Source organism: Cynara cardunculus, assembly GCF_001531365.2.
Source record: "Cynara cardunculus var. scolymus isolate 2C chromosome LG 14, CcrdV1, whole genome shotgun sequence".
NCBI classification, from domain to species: Eukaryota; Viridiplantae; Streptophyta; class Magnoliopsida; order Asterales; family Asteraceae; genus Cynara; species Cynara cardunculus.
Genome location: NC_037541.1, coordinates 11,774,942 through 11,795,000, shown reverse-complemented (window position 1 = coordinate 11,795,000; position 20,059 = coordinate 11,774,942). Strand labels below are relative to the sequence as shown.

General features: G+C 31.6%; 1 protein-coding gene and 1 long non-coding RNA gene across 3 annotated transcripts; one reads left to right on the top strand and one right to left on the bottom strand.

The window, feature by feature from the left end:
* Positions 1–3,073: 3,073 nt before the first annotated feature.
* LOC112526308 lies at positions 3,074–5,549 on the top strand. The gene is made up of 4 exons (XR_003070586.1): positions 3,074–3,148; positions 3,295–3,455; positions 3,945–4,120; positions 5,229–5,549. It is a non-coding gene; the product is annotated as an uncharacterized LOC112526308 (long non-coding RNA).
* A 2,398-nt stretch (positions 5,550–7,947) lies between these two features.
* Positions 7,948–14,010, bottom strand: LOC112526507 (MADS-box protein SOC1-like). Of its 2 annotated transcripts, none has more exons than XM_025136808.1 (8): positions 13,927–14,010; positions 13,253–13,491; positions 10,893–10,974; positions 10,752–10,813; positions 9,925–10,024; positions 9,769–9,810; positions 9,581–9,622; positions 7,948–8,338 (listed from the first exon to the last, which is right to left on the bottom strand). In XM_025136808.1, the coding sequence occupies exons 2-8, from the start codon at positions 13,432–13,434 to the stop codon at positions 8,198–8,200; spliced, it is 651 nt and encodes a 216-aa protein (XP_024992576.1). In that variant the 5' UTR covers positions 13,435–13,491; positions 13,927–14,010; the 3' UTR covers positions 7,948–8,197. The 2 variants fall into 2 exon arrangements, with proteins under 2 accessions (XP_024992576.1, XP_024992577.1); XM_025136809.1 differs by lacking the exon at positions 13,927–14,010 and adding an exon at positions 13,875–13,902.
* Positions 14,011–20,059: the final 6,049 nt, after the last annotated feature.

Below are 20,059 nucleotides of genomic sequence, written 5' to 3'. Positions count from 1 at the left end.
CATCCATTTTCTTGATCAATGACCAAGATTAGTTTACTTTATTTTAGGAAATTAAAAAAATGTATATTAAAAATTTATTTTATTTCAACAATAAGGGCAAAAATGGTAAACAAAATTTAACATTTTGTAACATTCTTTTCGATATTAATGACACTATTTTCATTTTTTAAAGCAATATATTATTTTTAACTTTAAATCACATCCATCAATAAAACATATAAAAAAAATGAATATAACACACCATATTCAATTATATGGAGTGAATTGTTTTAAAGTTTGAATTACATTATACGAACGAAATTGGTTTCAAAATTTAATCAACAGACTAATCCATGTAATACTGATCATATTTCGTAATTTTCATTATACTGGTAGATGGATCCGTTACACTTGGATAACGAAATTTTTTCATCGATTACTGACTTCATAAAAGTTTATAATACAACATGAAATTGTTTCACTTATGCAACAATTTCACTTATCAGGCTCAATACTGCCATGAACCAGTTTCACTTTCATGGAAACTATTTCATGTACAGTAATTTTCTTATATCACCACCGATTTGATGGAATCATTCCTTTAGTCCTTACAATCTTGAAGATTCTGGAGCAAGTTACAATCTTCAAGATTATGTAGCAGATTAAAATTATTTTCCCGTTTCATTATGCACTTCGTTCATGAAACCTGTTTCATTTTCCTTTTCATAATTTATTTTCAAAATGCACCGGTTTCATTTTTCTTTTCATCAACAAAATGGATAAACTACACCATCAATGCAACGGTTTCACCATAAAAATGTTTGGGTTCACCTAATTTCTTTGCAACATGAATCGGTTTCACGTTCATGAAACCTGTTTCATTTTGTGGAATTTTTTTTGTTCATCTACGTTTTGATGATTTCATTCTATAATTCAATTGTTTCATCAAGACACATTTCTTTATTATAACTCATGACAATATATGAAATCCAAATTTTTAATATTTTAATATAATTAAATATTTAAATGTTACCATTTATACAATTTTCTTTATTACGTTTCTTTAATTAAGATTTATTAATAACTTCCATATTTAATAGAAAATATTGTAAATGACCGAAATACCCTTATTGATTAAATTTAATTTAAAAAAAAAGAAATTTTCCTATCGGTCGAAATTGATTTACACGGTTTCTTAGAAATACACGGTTTTCATTTGAACATGCCCATATATATATATATATAGAGAGAGAGAGATACAATCACATTTGATACAATAATTGAGACATTCAAAATACAAAAAACTCAAAATATGTTGGTGATTTATAAATATTAGGCATGAAAATGAGACCCGTCTTATTGAGGATCTTGGTGTACTCGTCACGACCAGGGCCGGAGATTCTCCATAAAATCGGGGATCGGGGATCCCCAGAAGTTAAAAACCAGATATGGAGACAAAGTCAAGTAACGTGATATCTGACACGTGTCGTCCCCATATATCGAATATATTATTTATAAAGAATTAGATTTAGTATCCTTTATATTTAAAAGGAGTATTTTGACATTTCTTCTTATATACATTTTTTATAACTAATCTTACTTTTTTTAGATACTCCATAAAAACAAAATTACGGAGAATCTCCTGCCCTGGTCGTCACAACCCGTCTTATTGAGGATCTTGGTGTACTCGTCACGATCGTCTTACCTTTTTTTCTTCTTATATACATTTCTTCTTAATTTTGACATTTCTTCTTATTACGTATGATGTTGTGATTCTGTTCACATATGAATATTTGATATTCCATAAAAGCAAAATTTGGATATATGTGAGATTTAAACATGGATCATTTTAGCTCGAATGTAGTGTTTAACACATTTGATTTAAAACATTTCACATACAACGAAATAAAATCCCTCATGCCCGTTGGAAACGGGGATGGGGATGTGGATATGTGATCATATTCCCCAACAGGATAGAGATTGGGGATCGAGGACCGCGACTGGGGTCCCCGCCCCATTTCGATGTCTAATAAAAACCCTCTATTATAATAGTGACTTATAAGAACCTCAAATGCTCTACAAATATTTGTCTCAAATTAGAAAGAAAAAGAAGTAGCCGACGGGATGTTATTGTACGAGAAATTGACCAAACTTGCCAAGTTCCACGTCTTTCTTCATTTTATAGTTAGGGGCCGTTTACCAAACGCTTACCTGGGTAAGCGTTTACTAAGTCACATTGTCTCATTGAATGAATATAGTAAGGACTAAGAATCTTACCCGGTAAGAGCGTGACAAGAATCAAGAGTCTTACCCAGTAAGTGAGGGCGACAACTCTTATCAACTTGTGTTTTTTTTTTTTTTTTGCAAAAATGCTTATTAACTTATGTGGTGTCAAACTGGAGTTCTATAAAAAATGTTTGGATTAGCTTATAACGGTACCAAAACGCAATAAGCTGATAAGTTTTTTTTTAGTGTTATTTAATGGTATTAATAACGGAGTTTTATTAATGGTATTGGTATACATTTTTTGTTATTTAAGTTATTTTTTTGTTATAAATTATTAATGTTATTGATATAAATTTTTGTTAATAATATTATTATAAATGATGAAAAATAAATTTTTACATGTTAAAAAATCAAATAAGTTAATAAGCAAATAAACAATCCCAAACATTCCATATAAGTCAATAATATGAAAAAATGACCTTTTTGGTCATTTTGCTTGTATAAGCAAAATTAACACTAAAAAACAACTTATCAGCTGATTATGTTTTGGTACCGTAATAAGCTAATCTAAACATTTTTTTTATAAAACTCCGGTTTAACGCGACATAAGTTAATAAACACTTTTGCAAAAAAGACACAAGTTATTTTAAATAAGCAATCTCAAATACCTTCTTATAAGAAACTGCTTATTACCGGTTTGACATCGATATAAACAATTTTCCAAACACTTAAAAGATTGCTTATTACGGTACCCGCTATAATTAGTCAATCAAAAAGCCCCTTACAGCAGACACTGTCACGTCCTGTCGTATCAGCAACAGGGTACAATTCAAATATCTGCAATCTGTTCGCCAGAGTTGAGAAAACCCCCAACCTTGAGCAAAAGCGAACATGGATCAGAAGAAGAACGCTTCAATGGATCCAACACCCATAGAAAGATTTGGTAACGTTTACACCATAATTACAAAGGGTTCATCGTTCTTTTTTCAATTTGTCGATACATGTACACATTCAAGACTAATCAAACTCCATTAACGCATTTCCTTTCTTCTTCTTGTTCCTCATTCGACTTAACTTCTCTGGTTTCAGATTAGTTATCTTGAAAATGGATCAAACAGAGTCCAAATTTTTCAGTAGTAACTAGATGGCATGTTGGTTCTTGGTTGTTTTCAATCGATTCAACAGGGGTAGTAGCTTCAAGCGTCGCAAGAACTCTGATCAATTATCCTGGAGTCCCAGAGCTCAAACGGGTATTTCTCATTTTTCATATCCTAAATCTCTGTTTCCCCCCTTCCTTCGATAAATTATACCCTGTTTGTGTCTCGATTTATTTGTTGGATGCCTTCGATAAAATACACCCTCTATGTGTTTGTTTATATGCCTGAGAGATAATCAAATGTCATACCAGATAAATTTGGTTGACTGTAAGATGACACAAAGGTTTTTATGGTCAAATGCTTGTATTTAACTCTCCAAGATGACTCAAGTTAGATCATATTATGGGGAATTTTGTTTTTTTGAATATCAATGAATATTGAACTTGATTGTATAGGCTTTTTTTTTCTGATCAAAGAACAAGCATTGACATTGATATAAGTAATTCTGATTGAAACTTATGAATCAATGAGGTTGCAGAAAGATTTGTGCCACTTTTTCTACAAAAAATATTGGATATAAAGATGATATTTGATGGCTGAAAAATGAAAGAATGTTCTTATGGTCTTTTGTTCTTCATACAGTCAAGAAATCTTTCACCATGGATCCATCAGAAGTTGTATATGAGCTGATCTAGCTGTAATGGAAGTTGCAAAGAATGGCAGGCTGCATTTTCTTCTATGAGAATAACCTGATGATTGCTTTCTGGCCTTCGGTTGAAGGCATCGTGAGCATCTGGGATCAAGCCGATATCATGAAGGTTGCTTCATCTTTTATACTTTTTCACTTGCTTGTCTATGGAACTTGAGGAAATGTAGATGGAAAAATATCGATTTTGTCTTGACCAAGCTTCTGTGTTTGGTATGCAAACGAGACTGGGTAGAAATAGATGGGACTGGATAGGACTGGTGAAAGAATTGTGGAAGGTTGTAGGGTTTTAATTTGACATGGCTAGTTTAAATTTACCAATCTTGTCTATCTCCATGATTTTTGTTCCACCTATTCTTCTTCTGGTGGGACATAACAAAAGTATTTTTGTTCCACTCAGGTCCTCTCCTATCCCGTTTTACTATCACGCCAAATGTGAGACAACAAGTTTATGTACTGTCTCACGTTGTTCCACGTACCAAACGATGGAGGTTATATTCCTCCCCCAAATCTCTTGAAACCAGTTTCACAATTTAGACTACATGTTTCTATATCACCCATTGAAAACCAAATTTTCTTAAACCAACATCAATTTCCCTACATTTCCGATTCTTGTTTTTGTAGGTTCCATGTTCATTTTTCTCCGAACATAGATTTTCATAACCTACAATAATCATATTTTTAGCAATAAAACCATGATCTGTTTAGCAAGACAAGGTTTGTATGGAAACAACCTTTCTGCCTACATCCTACCCTCCCCAAACCCTACTCAGTTTGGATTTACTGGGTTCGTTTTTGTTTATTTTTTATATGCCCTTGGATTTGCACTGTTTAGATATCAAGTGAAATATTCTATTGTTAGGTAAAACAACCGTCTAAACCAAACTGACCCAGTAAATCACGCTCAAAAATAGGGTCAGGGTTGGGTGGGTGGGTGGGTGGGGCGTATACACACCTGAAGTAAAAAAACTTGGTTTTCCTGAAGTTTTGTTCTTAAAATATGGTGATAATACCAAAGGGCCTTTGGTCTAGTGGTATTTGGGTTACAGGCAGAGTCCAACTTCCCATGAGGTCACGGTTCAAACCTCACTAAAAGTAAAGAGGGTGTGTGAGTTTATTTGTAATATATAAATATTATATACTTCAAAAATACGTGGTGATCATTGGTACCAATATTTAAGAACCATTTTTTGATCCATTTCTTTTTCTCCCTATCTCAGGATTAATGCTACCCGAGGGATGAACTAACGTTTACATACATCTATGGCACTATCAATCGACAAAGAAAGGTGCCTGCTAACAAAGGAAGTTGCACCACGAGGCCGTGGCTTGAACACGTTCGACATTTTTGTCATACAAGTTAGATTTCTATCAAATACTTACTTTCTTAACTAAATTTATAAATCGAAAAGCTTTTAAAAGAAAATCTTCATCCGTAAAATCTAGATGTCTTTTTGTGCACTTGCTTTCATTCCGAGCCTAACGAAAGTTGTGCCTTCCATGTTAATATGCATCTTCTTCGTTTATGAATATATATGTACTACCATGAGATGTGTGTGTGTATGTGTGTATATATAGAGAGAGGGGGGGATTGGGTTCTAATGAGAATGGAAGTTATGGTGAGAAGAGTAAGAAGAGATCTTCACCCTTGGATCAATTCTAATGGAAGATCAATTAAAAATACCCTTTTAAGCTAATTCATGGGTTATTTTGGGACTTAAATTGAACCATTAGATCAATACTAATTAAAAGTGATCAAGGGTCCAAATCTCTTCTTACAGTTCTCACTTTAACTACTGTTCTCACACGATCCTTCGTCTATATATACTAATATGATATATCCTTTTGGTAAAGGACATGTCTGCATACGTCCGAGTTCTTGTATCCTATTTTCGAGTGGTTATACTGTGTTTGTGTTTGGTTTGGTTTAGTTTTATTTGGTTTATACATAGGACTATGAAAATAAAATTTACATTGAAAACAACATTTATACATGCATTCCACCCATCGGACCCTACTTTCAAGTGAGATATACCTGAGTTCGTTTTGGTTTGGTCTAGTTTATACATACTACAACAAAAATAGCATTTTACGCGTGCTTCCCGCCCCAGACCTACTTTCGGGTGAAATACCATGTTTGCTTTGCTTTTGTTTGGTTAGACATACTACCTTGAAAATAGCATTTATGGGTACATGTTATCTCCAAACCCTACTTTTTAATACATATATACTGGGCTGGTTCAAATTTGGTTGGTCTGGTTTATAAGAGCATCCAACAGATTCTTCAAAATGAAGAATAAAAAAATTACATTCAACTCCAACAAGTTCTCCGTTTTGGAGATTTGCAGCAATAGTTATACTATTAAAGTATTCATACATTTAATAAAATATTATTTATTTTTCCTAAATATTTAAGTTCAATTTTTTTTGAAGTATATAATATTTATATACGGTAAATGCAACAAATAAACTCACACACCTTGAACCCCTAACCTCCTTCAAATGTTTCTTATTGATGGTAATAAAAAAATATTTCTCGTAACTATTTTTGGGAGTTCTAAAAATTGGAGATTTTTAGACCCTCTCTCATGCTTTAGATCAAAAAACTTGCTCAAAATCCCCAAATTCTTTATTTTTGAGAATGTGTTGGAGATGCTTTAGGTACTGCCATGAAAATAGCATTTCATGGGAGCTCACAGACGTTGAATACTCGAAACTTTGTAAACCATCACTACAAAACAAATGACTTTTACCCACATAAATCACTCAGGTAAATTTTTGTCGGTGATTGCTGACGGATTACCCAGAAAATACCAATGATTCGGTAGAATTCTATTTTTTCGAGAAAATACCAATGGATCACCCAAAGAATCTCCGGGTAATCTCTCACTGATTTGAATTACCCACCAACTTTTGGGACGGTTTTGTGACGAATTACCCTTTTAGCGACATATTTCCCAGGAAAAGGTCTGTAGACGAAAGTCTTTTATTTAGTATTGCATTTTCTTGAAGATTTTTTGACCAACACGAAAAAAATCGTTTCTTTGACTTCATAAATTAACATATTTGATTTTTTGGAATGAAATCGCTCCTAACGAAAATATAAAAGAAAACGTAACAATTTTGCTAGAGTTAGAACGGGTAGAAATGTATATACGAGAAAGAAATATCAAACTTGATTTTTTTTTTGTTCAAAATCTCTCGTTCTTGGAAAAAACAAGTTTCTTTTTTTGCATTTTCCAAGAACGAATAAAAACCTGTTGTCCCAAAATTCCATGTTCCATTCGTGTCCACCAATCACATGAATACACATCATCATCAAGAGAATGTTAAACATGAATTAAATAAAACCTTGATGTGTATTCACGTGATTGATGGAACATGAAAGAAACATGAAAAGGACAACGTATATTTATCCTAAAAAAGCACAAACAAAAACCCATAACGACATTATCTTAAACATCAAGAAAACTAAACCCAATAACAGAATACTAAAAGTTTGAACGAAAACATGTTATATTTATCGATGTTGAGAAGCCTCGAGTCGAGTCCATGAAAACAAGCTTGGTGACCATGCCTTAAGGCATAACGACAGACAAAACCCTAAAACTGTATTTAACGCCGAGCAGACTGAAAAAATGTTCAGTAACCATAAGCCAACTTTTTAAAAACTAGTTCATAGTTCTTATAGCTTTTCAATAAGCTCCAGATGTTTTTTCTTTATGTCACGTCTTAAAAAATTTCTCGCTTTATGTCACGTCTTAAAAAAAACCGCATTCTCGCCATGGCATGTAAGGCTTGAGGCTTGACCTCCAGACCACGCCTCACTCGATTTCGAACCTTGTTTTTTACCAGATATGACTAACTTGTCAGCTAAGAGCTAGTTTGCGAAACATAAGCTTAAACAATATCAAGAATTCAAGATAAAAAGAACACATGTGACCAGAAACAGTCTTCTTAGGATTCAAATGGTCATTAACTCATGTACAATAATTTTCTAACCACAGAAGTAGTAGCTTAATTAGGTTTGATATCTAGACTTCCCTTGGATGAATATTTTGTTGCAAAACAACATTCCGTATGCGTAAAACACGCGCATCTCAACTAACGTACGTAGATAAGATCGGTAACATACGTAATCTTGATAAATTTATATATATATATATGTGTATATATATATATCATACGACTACTTCAGCCATCGTTGCTTGATTCTCCTCTCGGGTGGTCCGATGAACAATTCTGTTTCCACATCGGAGTTCTCTCCATTATCTATTATCCGTGAATCCGCTCTTATTTCTGCTGTTACCTGGTCCGTTTGGACTAGGCACTGAAACGGAAAAAATAAGCATAGTTATTATCTTTTATAGATTAGCTAGAAACAGACCGTCAACCCTATATATATATACACACACACACATATACATACATACATGTAGAGTGAGGTTCAGAAGAAAACCCTCAAAAAATGAAAAACTGAAGAACACTTAAATAACTGTTCATTTGTAAGGTATGTACACGTGCAATGTGCAATTGAAGATATTTCCTGGTTTCATACTGAACAAATTATTTGTATGCACATGTGTATACCGTACAGATGAATGGTTACTAGGGTGTTCCTCGATTTTTCATTTTTTTGGGGTTTTCTTGAACCTGTCCCTATATATATATATATGTATGTATATATAAGAATCTGAGGGCTCTTTTACCAAGAGATTTTGAAGGGGTTTCACATATTATCATATCTATAAATACAGTTCTCATAAACTGTGAGAAACATGAGGAGATAATGAAGAAAAATATGCAAAGTTATAATCTTCTATAGACCAGCTAGAAATAGACCATCATATATATATATATATATATATATATATATATAGGGTTGGGTTCACGTGAGACCAAGGGTTTTTCGTGAGACCTGTAAGACCAATTTATGTTCATTGATCAACTTTATAAGTTAATGATTTAATGGTCTAAAGTTGCACGGTGGCAATTTTGTGATTATTGAGAAGTCTCGTGGCAATTTTGTGATTATGAATGTTCAGATTGTAGATCTAATTCAAGGGTTGAGAATTGGTCTTACGGGTCTCACGAAAAACCCTTGGTCTCACATGATCCCAAGTCTATATATATATATATATATACACACACATATAGGGTAAGTTTGTTGTGAACTGGGATAAAGGAGACTGTGTCACCTGTCCCACACGTTCACGTGATATTCATCAATGAACGGTGCATTATTCATCTTGAATATGTGTAATATTCATCTTGAATGAATGTTGTAAAAAATTACGTGCATTATTCATCATGAATATGTATGAACAAATGCTGACACGTGTCACGCTCTTCTTTGTCCTCCGGTTCACAACCAAAATTGGTTTGCAACTGAACTTTTCTCTCTCTCTCTCTCTCTCTCTCTATATATATATATATATATATATATACATACATATAGGAATCTCTCATATCTCTATAAGAGCTCTTTTAGCATTTTACAGATAGATTTAAAGGGGTTTCACATATCATAATACCGTATACAGCAAGTATGCAGACAGAAGTAACTGCTGACCTTTTCATTAAGCATTGCATTTTCAGCTGCTAACATTTTCTCCTGAACATATATTTCCATATAAACAAAAACAATTAGTTTCTAAAAATCTGCTTTTTTTCCTTTTATTGCTATCGGAACTTGTACACGGTGCAGTGAAACTTGTACATTGATGATATATTTCTAGATTTAGGAATCTTGAGCAGTACCTTTGCTTGTAGTTGCTGAATCTGTTCATTATAAACTTGCATCTAGACCATCAAATATGCAACAAATTAAGAAGGGTGTTGAAAGATTCCACAAATAACCCTAGAATCGACACCTGATTAAGTAGAACGAAAAGGGTTTGTTCGTAAATTCTAAACCTTTCGGGCTCGAACAATGCATGCACTCCTTTCTAGCTGCTGTTCTATCTGAACCAGCTCTTCAATGCTGCTTGTTCCTAATCCTTCTCCCAAAAGTTTCCTGCATTACAAATAGATCAGTACCCATTTTGATCTTCAGAATACATGCATATATACATACATGTGTTTCATATGTATTAGTTTCACGATGTCAAACTCCATTTTACGTGTACTTTTTGTTTCACAAACACGTAAAAAAGGTTTCATATTGTGAAACAAATGTATGTTCATCAATAACTTATATAAATCCTGGTTTTTAATGAAAAAGAGTCATGTAAAATAACACATTGTAACCTTTTCATGGTTCCTATATGATTTGCACTCCTCGTTTCTCTCTCTCTCTCTCTCTCTATATATATATATATCTATATCTATATGTGTGAGTGTGTGTGCATATATAAGGTGAGGTTGAGGGGAAAACCACAAACAAATGAAAAACTGGAACACCCCGGTAACCGATTGTTTGACCAGTATGCACATGTGCATAACATGCACACGTGTATAAAAACCAAAAAACAACTTCAATTACTTATATCCACATATGCATACTGTTACAGATGAACGGTTACTTGAGTTTCCCTCAGTTTTTCATTCTTTTAGGATTTTCCCATGAACTTCCCCCCCCCCCTCTCTCTCTCTCTCTATATATATATATATATATAATGAGCCCTTTTAGTTAATATATCTTGAGAAGCATATATAGATTAGACTATATATATATATATATATTATATATATATATATATATATATGTTTGGATGATTTAAACCATAAAAATTAATCAGCACCTCTTTGCAACTTCTAGGAGTTCTACCTTCTTTGCCATAGTAGCTGTTTCATGCTTCAAATACTGCAGTTGATTAAATATATATGTAAATATATGAGATGATGAAGAAAATCGATTAGTTTTTGGAAGTTAATTTACGAACCTGAACATCTTCTACACTCGATGAATTGTCGGTTTGAACATCTTTTGCATGACTTCTATATCGTTCAATAGTCTCCTGCATGCTGATTCAATTCAAAACGCGATAAAACGTACATTTCCCCAAAAATTAATTCAAAACCATGAATTATATATATCTCAAGTTAAATGTCTACTTGTATGAATTTCAATCATAAATGGGAGCTTTTTGGTATTTTAAGTGCGTAAAGTATTTATAGATATCATGTGAGAAGTCGGTCAATTTACAAGTACCTGAACTTGACAAGTTCCAAGATCACATACGATTATAAAGTAAAATCACATATAATACAACACGTTCAAAAGGGATGCAACCGACCTCGTCAACGCGACCAAGGTCAATGCAACATGTTCATGTTTGTATTACATGTGATTACGTGTTTGTATCATATGTGATTACATTTTACAAATTGACCGTCTTCTTATACCTGAACATACACACACACGCACACATATAGGGAAAAAAACCTTCATTTTACGAAAATGAGATGACACCCTTTTAGTGTAGTTAATTACATGTGATACTGTTAGTCCATCAATATGATACACACGTGATATTAAATCAGATACGCAGACGATCTTTGGTTAAAAATGAGAAAACCAATCGATTCACACCGTTGACGTGCATTGTTTCATATTGTGAATGATATCAACGTGGTTGACAAAAACAGTTTGATCCGATTCTCGAAAAGGGTTTTAATTTTAATTAAATAAAGATCGTTTTTAAAAAATATATGGTTAAAAATTATTAAGAAACTATTAAAAGATAATTATGATAAACCATCAGAGTAAAAGTAGGGAAAGTTATATGTAGAAATGGTTCACATCATAAACCGAATACATATGAAGCAAACACATTATGAAACAAATATATGTTAATCAATACATTAAATGCTAGCCTTAGATATAAAAGAATCACGTGAAACAATATCTTAAGGTAAAAGTTCTCACGGTTATCACAAATACGTGAGGTTCTTAACTGATTAAGCTTCTTGATTCTACAGAGAACGATCGTTGAGAACTTCTTGATACAAAATGTTAACGACAACGATTAGAAAAACAATTTCAATATTTTTTAATTTAATATAGAAAAAAAAGTTATATTATAATTTTTGAGTAATAGCAATTAAAAAAATGCAATAAATAAATAATTAATAATAAAAAAATGAAGAAGTAATTATAACTGGATGCTTTTTATGGTAAATTCAGAAAAGCAAAAGCTGTGACATTCTTCACATAAGAACATGAAACACACCATTTCAAGTTAATTTATGAAAACAGACCAGACAAAGAGTCAATCAATTCTAGTATCATCATATAATTTTATTTAAAATATTAATTTATAAATATATAGTCTTTTTTTATTAATTTAATATAAATAAATAATATATATGGTCAACTATAACAGTTTAACTTCACTTCCCAATTTTATATATATATATATATATATATAGGGTTGGGTTCACGTGAGACCAAAGGTTTTTCGTGAGACCCGTAAGACCGATTTATGTTCATTGATTAACTTTATAAGTTAATAATCTAATGGTTTAAAGTTGCACATGTGACAATTTTGTGATTATTGAGAAGTCTAGTGATAATTTTGTGATTATAAATGTTAAGATTGTAGATCTAATCCGAGGGTTGAGAATTGGTCTTACGGGTCTCACAAAAAACACTTCCCACGTCCACATAATATATATATATGTATATATAATATATATATATATATACATAATATATATATGTATATAATATATATATATATATATATATATGTATATGTATGTATTCTCCTTTGGTCTTCGATTCGTTTATAAATTCACGAATCGGTAAAAAGTTCAGCGAGAGATCGAGCCCACAAAAATGTTTCGATATTTTTATGTATCCAGTAATTACTTGTAATTGTTTATAAATTTAAAAATTGGTAAAAAGATTGGCAAACGAGATCGAATTCACAAAAATATTTCGATATTTTTACGTATCGAGTAATTATTTCATAAAAAATTGAAACAAAAATAGTTTCCCCAAAATCTTGGATCCTTTTGTTTGGTTTATTCGAAGATCCGATTAAGCACATTCGAGAAGATAACATTTTACCATCTTGTTTAATGACTTATCGTACAAGACATGTATACATATACACACATGTATGTATGTATATATATATATATATATACATGTATGTATGTATATGTGTATGTATATATGAAATGAGTGGATAAAATGAAAAAAAAGATTGAAACCCAGAATTGGAATTTTGGAAATGAAAAGAACCCAGAAATTAGAATGAAGAAAAGATGAGGAATTGAGGGAGAAAAATGGAACCTTGAGCTTGCAAATTCATAAAGCTTTCCTCTTGGAGAGAAGATGATCAAAGAGACTTCAGCATCACAAAGCACAGAAAGCTCAAAAGCTTTTTTCAATAAGCCATTTCTCCTCTTGGAGAAGGTCACTTGTCTACTTGTAGCATTCTCTATCCTCTTCATCTGAGTCTTCCCTCTCACCATCTTCACTAATCTTTTTCTTCAAAAACTCACCTTTCAAAATACCCTAATTCAGAAACCCTAATTCAGAAACAAAGTTAAAAAAGGGTGTGAGTGTGAAAAAGTTGAGATCAAATAGTAATCATCAAGTCTTGAAAAAGATGGAAGAAGAAAGAGGGGGAATTGAAGTGGATTGGTTGGAGATAAGATGAGAGATCAAGAACTGAAACCCACACCCACCCACCCACACACACACACACACATATATATATATATATATATACACACATACATACATATATATATATATATATGTATATATCACATAGAAGTTGATGAATCTTTATGTGATGATCAAGATCCATCAATCAAACAAACACCCACCTCAAAAACCCACATCAATTCTTGTCCAAGATTTCTACATGTACCATAAAAGAAAGAGGTTGTAAAGGTATAACCTTTACCTAAATATATCAACTCTTACAAGGAGATTTTGTTCAAGAAAGAAATAGCAACCTTACTAAAGAGGCAAAAACCCAGAAAAAGGTTGGTCTCTCTTTGATGGATGAGAGAGAGAGAGAGAGAGAGAGAGAGAGAGAGAGTGTGTGTGTGTGAGAGAGAGAGAGAGAGAGAGAGGGAAGATATGTGAAGAAAGATGAAGGAGATGGAGTGGATGGACTAGGAAGAAAAATGGGTAGTTGCTTGTTTTAGAAAAGTAAGTGCTAAAGATGAAGTAATCTTGTTACATTCACTTGTAACTTATGCATTATGACTTGTACATTAGTTTGGGTGTTCAAACTTTAGGTTTGGAAAATGGGGTAACCTTAAAACTATCCCACAAGGAACCCTAGAGATATAGGAATAGGCCTAAAATTGCCAATGGTTGAGGTAGGGTTTAAAGGATTGATTGGTGGTTGAGTCCTCTTTTAGGGATGTAGTACCACAATAAAGAAAAGAAAGTGGAAACTCAACTCACCCAATTTAACTACTTTCCTTTTTTTATAGTAACAAGATTTATTACTCAATGGTTTCCAAGTGCTTGTTTCATAAAAATGGTGAGGCTATTTGTTGATATAAAATCTCTTTCTTTAATAATGTTATATCTTGAGTTAAAGAAGTCAGAAATTGGGATCACGTGAGATCAGCTGTAATACTGAACCCAGAAATTGGGATCACGTGAGATCAACTGTAACACTGAACCCAGAAATGGGATCACGTGAGATCAACTGGTTTCTGTAAGAGCTTAAACCATACTCTGACAGTCTAATGTGTTATTTTCTAATGAATGCTTATTTTTTTCATGATGATCAGTTCAAGTGAATTTCTGGTGTTTTTTTGTTGTGAATCAATGTCCCGTATTCTTTCACCTTTATAAACCACATTCAATCTTACTTATGTCTTATAATAATATCGATTTTTAATAATTAAAAAGCATTATAGTTTTTTTAAAAACACTAATTAATTTGGGAAAACAATTATTGTGGTAGGAGAACATGCTCCATTGCTAATTGGGGTAAATACATAATTCACACCCAAAAGAAGAAAGTTTGGTACATTCCCACATATGAAAAATAAGAGGGGAGAAAAAGCATACTTGTAAATATTTTTATGCATCAAAATCTTGACTTTTTATCCTATAATATAATATAATATAATATAATATAATATAATATTTAATTTAATAATATAATTTAATAAATCTAAACTTTTATAGGTTTTTCTAGAAATAAAACCTCTTTATTAATTTTACGTTCATATACATCAGTATCAAACCCGATCTTATATTTTGATGCTTGATTATCTTTTATTAAGCGTAAAAAATACGGTTCATGAATTATACCCTTGTAGAACATATTCAGTTGGATTTCTATTTAAATCAACTGTTTTTTAGAAGACCAGTTAAAAGTCAATAGTTTGAAAATATTAATGCATATTGTGCTGTAGAATATTCAATTTTTAAAAGAAAAATATTCAGAAAGATAATGATTTGTACATAAATAATTAACTGAATGACAGTTTCACCTTTAATAATTGGAGTGAATGATAAATTTCTTCATCTCATAATTAACTAGGGTTTGTTTGGCAGTTGCTGAATGATTTGGTGCAAAATGATCAAGTGGTTAAAATGATAGAAGATATTCTTATGATATAATGCAAAATGAAATATAATTGATTGATAATTGTTTACAATAGAATTTGGATGCTGAATGGTTAACGGAGGCCCATGATACAAAATCATTCAGATGGTTTTTAGAACCATTAAGAGACAGATCTTTTTTTTACCAAACAAGATTCACCTCTTAGCGATTCAGATGCTGCTTCTTAATAAAACTATTAAGAGGTAAACAAACAACCACTTAGGGATGAATTTGGTACGGTACCAAGTTTTTTTTTTCTCTTAAATACTACGTATCAACCAATTACAATTTGCAAACACAAAATCTTATACTGTGTATCAACCGATTGTACTTGGTACCAAACTTCTCGGTTGGTACTGATTTTGTGCATACTTCAAGTTACATGTATAAAAATTGTAGTGTTTAATTTTTTTTAAATTGCAAGAAAAAAATTCCAAATATTCAGATATCCAAACAAAATAGTTAAAGTTACAATATTTAATACATAAAAATATAAAAAAAATAATTAAATAAGTAGGCATTATTGTACTACCGTAGTATGTAACTTTCAATACCATACACTAACTATGTTTGTATACTTTATTGGGTACTACTAACCGGTACCAACCAAGTTTGTTGATTTAGTTTGATACAAAATTGTGACCCTTGTAATTAATTATATAATTAAAAAAAAATACTATAGATACTTAGGGGTTATTTGTTTTCCTCTTAATAGTTCCATTAAGAGGTAATTTCTGAATCGTTAAGAGGTGAATCTTGTTTGGCAAAAAAAAAAAGTCTGCCTCTTAATGGTTCTAAAACCCTCTGAATGATTTTGTATCCTAAATCCCCCTTAACCATTAAGAGCCCTAATTTTATCGTACACAATCACCAAAACAATTATATTTTATTTTGCATTATATCATTAAAGCCTCTTAATCATTCTGCACCAAACCATTCAGCAATTGCCAAACAGCCCCCTTATTTGGGAAATTAATTAAAATAATTATTTTCAGACTTTGGTTTCATTTCTTAGTCATTTTATTATCAATATTTCAAAAAATGTCACTACCTCCACAAATGTCAACTTCTTAACTTGCAGAAGAATCAAAAAGTAAAAAAAAAAAATTCTTAAACCAGGTCTGCAAGTACATGAACCAAATCTATAAATTAGTCTCAACACCTTCGGTGCAGGACTGTATCTAATTTACAGATTTGGTCCCTTCACTTTTGTACCTGGTTTAGAAACTTTCTTTTTACATTTTGATTTTTCTATAGGTTGAAGAGTTGATGAAATTGAGACACTTATTTTAGAAATAAAAAAAAAAGAAAATAAAAAAAAGAAATGGTATTTAAGGAGGGGATGTTGTCCGTACAAGGGAGGGAGGGACCAAGCAAAAAAGGTGTCAACACCGGTAGTACGATAATAGAAAGAGAAGTAGCCAATCACAGATCGAAAACGCATCGGCAGCCTATGATTTTTATTACAAAAAGCAGGTCCTTTTATTACTCCTCTTTCGGACCCACTCTAACTTCTCATCTGCCCCACAATTCTTCATCTTTCACTTTAAAAAAAATACATATATATATATATATATACTAGTTGTATATCTACGCAATGCGACGAAAGCTATGAATTTTAATATTTTGAAGTTCCACTGATTTTATAAGATAAGATTTAACGATGATATATGTTACACTTGGTCTTTACATATTAATATAATTTGAATAAATAAGAGTTATGGTTCCAATTACAGACTATCGATGAAAAAAATTGTATGATAGTTTAAAATTCAATATATATAAAAAATCTAACATATTTAAACGACTCCACAAATGTGTTCGATTTACACCAAGAGCAAAGAACCAAAAAACTTGAGTTTTAAGATAAATACTCAAAACCAATAAAGAAAACTACAAATTTGACATATCATAAGCCATGAAAAGACCAAAAAAGATTGGTTTTAGAATGAAATTTCAACTGCTTACCCGCTTTCTTGTCCAAAAACTTAGATTAAGTTTGAATTAAGACATGTATATATATATATATTTCAAAAAAACCCAAGAACATATTAATTAAGAACATATTATACAGTGCAATTTGAACAGCCTAACCCCAAAATATATAGTATATATATAAATAAATAACTATAAAAGTATAAATCATAAATATTAAAAATATTTTTTCACAGTATATATAATATATAATAATATAATTAAGTAAAAAACTATTCAATATTGGACTCATTTCGAAGGTATTAACGAGACGATTATAATGGTATAATTTGTTAAAATAAAAATGTATTTTTTAAACATGTTTTAATTGATATACGATTATGTATGTTAATTTGATAAAAGTTTAAAATGAAATATTTAAAAGTAAAGGACGTAAAGTAAATTAATTAACTAATTATAAGAGTATAAAATGTAAATATAAAATTATCATTTTAAAAAAATCCGTTGTTGTGAGAGGGTGAGTGTATGTGAGGAGAAGAGAAGGTGAAAAAGTGAAAAAGTAGTATAAAGGGTATCTTGGTCATTTAGAATTTTAAGACTTTTGTTAAATTTGCTTAATAAGATAATATAGATATACGGTTGGATTCACGTGAGATCAGTCTGTTTTCGTGAGAATTATGAGATCATTTTTTTTTACATTTAAAACTTTACAGCAAAATGTTGTAAAAATAAAATTTACAGTGTTTTTGCTTATATATATATATAAGTAAAAATGTAATTAATTCCAACAGATTCTCTGATTTTAAAGATTACAACGTTGATTATATTATTAAAATATATTCTTTTCATCTAATAAAATATTATTTCCCTCTTTCGATATTTATTTTTAAAATTTCTAATTGGTGGAAATATACTAAATAATATTTCTCGCTCGTTGTAATCATTTTCTGGGAGTTCTTCAAATTTGGAGATTTTTACACTCTCTCTCATACTTTCTATATTTTGGAGAATCTGTTGGAGCAAAAAACATGTCCAAAATCCCTAAAATTTTATATTTTTTTTGCAATAGAGGTACTCATGAGTTGGGGTGATTCAGCTGGAGGTATTTCAACGATCCAACCTAGTGTTTGCGGTTTGAAAGATTTCAACACAAACCAAAATGCAACCCAAACCAACCTAAACTATACGGGTTGGTCAACCACAAGGGTGGTGCCTAATTGGTTTGAGTTTGGCTTCAAATGTCAAAAGTACCTGGAGGTTCCAGGTTCAAATCCAAGGGGGAATAAAAATCCACTTGTGGCCATGAAGATTCAAATGCGGTGACTCCGGGCTGTCTGCAAAGCAGGTGGTCGCTCTCGGATTAGTCGGCTTGCATAGCGGGTTGGTTATCCAGGTTAATAAAAAAAAAAACTATACGAGTTGGTCTTGGTCAAGTTGATATTTTGATACATCAAAAATATTATTATTACCTTGAATATATTGTTATCTCTGCTCATAATTTCATTTTTAATCATCAATTTTTTGGTATAGTTTATTCATACTCCTTCTTATAAGTATATAAAACATTCAACTATTTTTCTCAATTTGTATATATGTTCACATTTACTAAACATATATACAAATAAGTTATATAGAAATTAAGGAGAGATTGAAAATATTGAATATGCAAATGGTACATGATTGTGTAATTGTCTAATGCACATACTAATAGAGAGTTAACAATCATATTAAATTCAATAAATAAAAAGATATCCAGTTGAGTTGGTTTAGTTTAAATGACCGTAAGCCGATTCCAACCCAATTCATATAGTTTAAAAATTTTACAACTCGGTTATACATCTTATATAACTTGTGGACATATTGTAAATACCTACTACATCAATAAAACTTAATCTAAACCTACCACTTGTAAACATCATGTGAACCTTGTATATATACATAATTATATATATATATATATATATATATATAACAGATAATCCCATATTTAATTGTTATCGTTTTTATAATTGTGGAATAACTTTTGATAAAATATGAATCGTCTCTATTATTCACAATCGTTTGATAAATAGTTGTTGAGGGAATATCCCTGCCTTTCTCATAAGTTGGTTGTGATCTCATTTGAACTCGTTCATATATATTTGGAAGTTCAAAAAAGAAAATCTTTGTTTTGTGAAAATGCGAGAACACTAAGGGTGCGTTTGGTTTGAGGGATTTGGAGGGATTTGGAGGGATTTGGATTTGAAATCCATTCCCTTCCCTTGTTTGGTTTGCTAAATGGGCTGGATTTTAAATCCAGTGTAGTTTTTAAAATCCCGTAAACAAGGGATTTTGAAATCCATTGTAAATGGGCTGGATTTTGAAATCCAAATYCGGGCTCCTCTTCCACGCTACTTCTTCTCGCACAAATTCCCCATTTGTCTTCCGTCTCCACCATCGTCGCCCACTGCTCTCGTCTCCCACCTCTCGTCGCCCACTGCTCTCGCCGCCCACTGCTCTCGCCGGTCTCCTCCAACTCCCCACTGCTCTCGCCGACTTCTTCTCGCACAAATTCCCCATTTGTCTTCCGTCTCCAC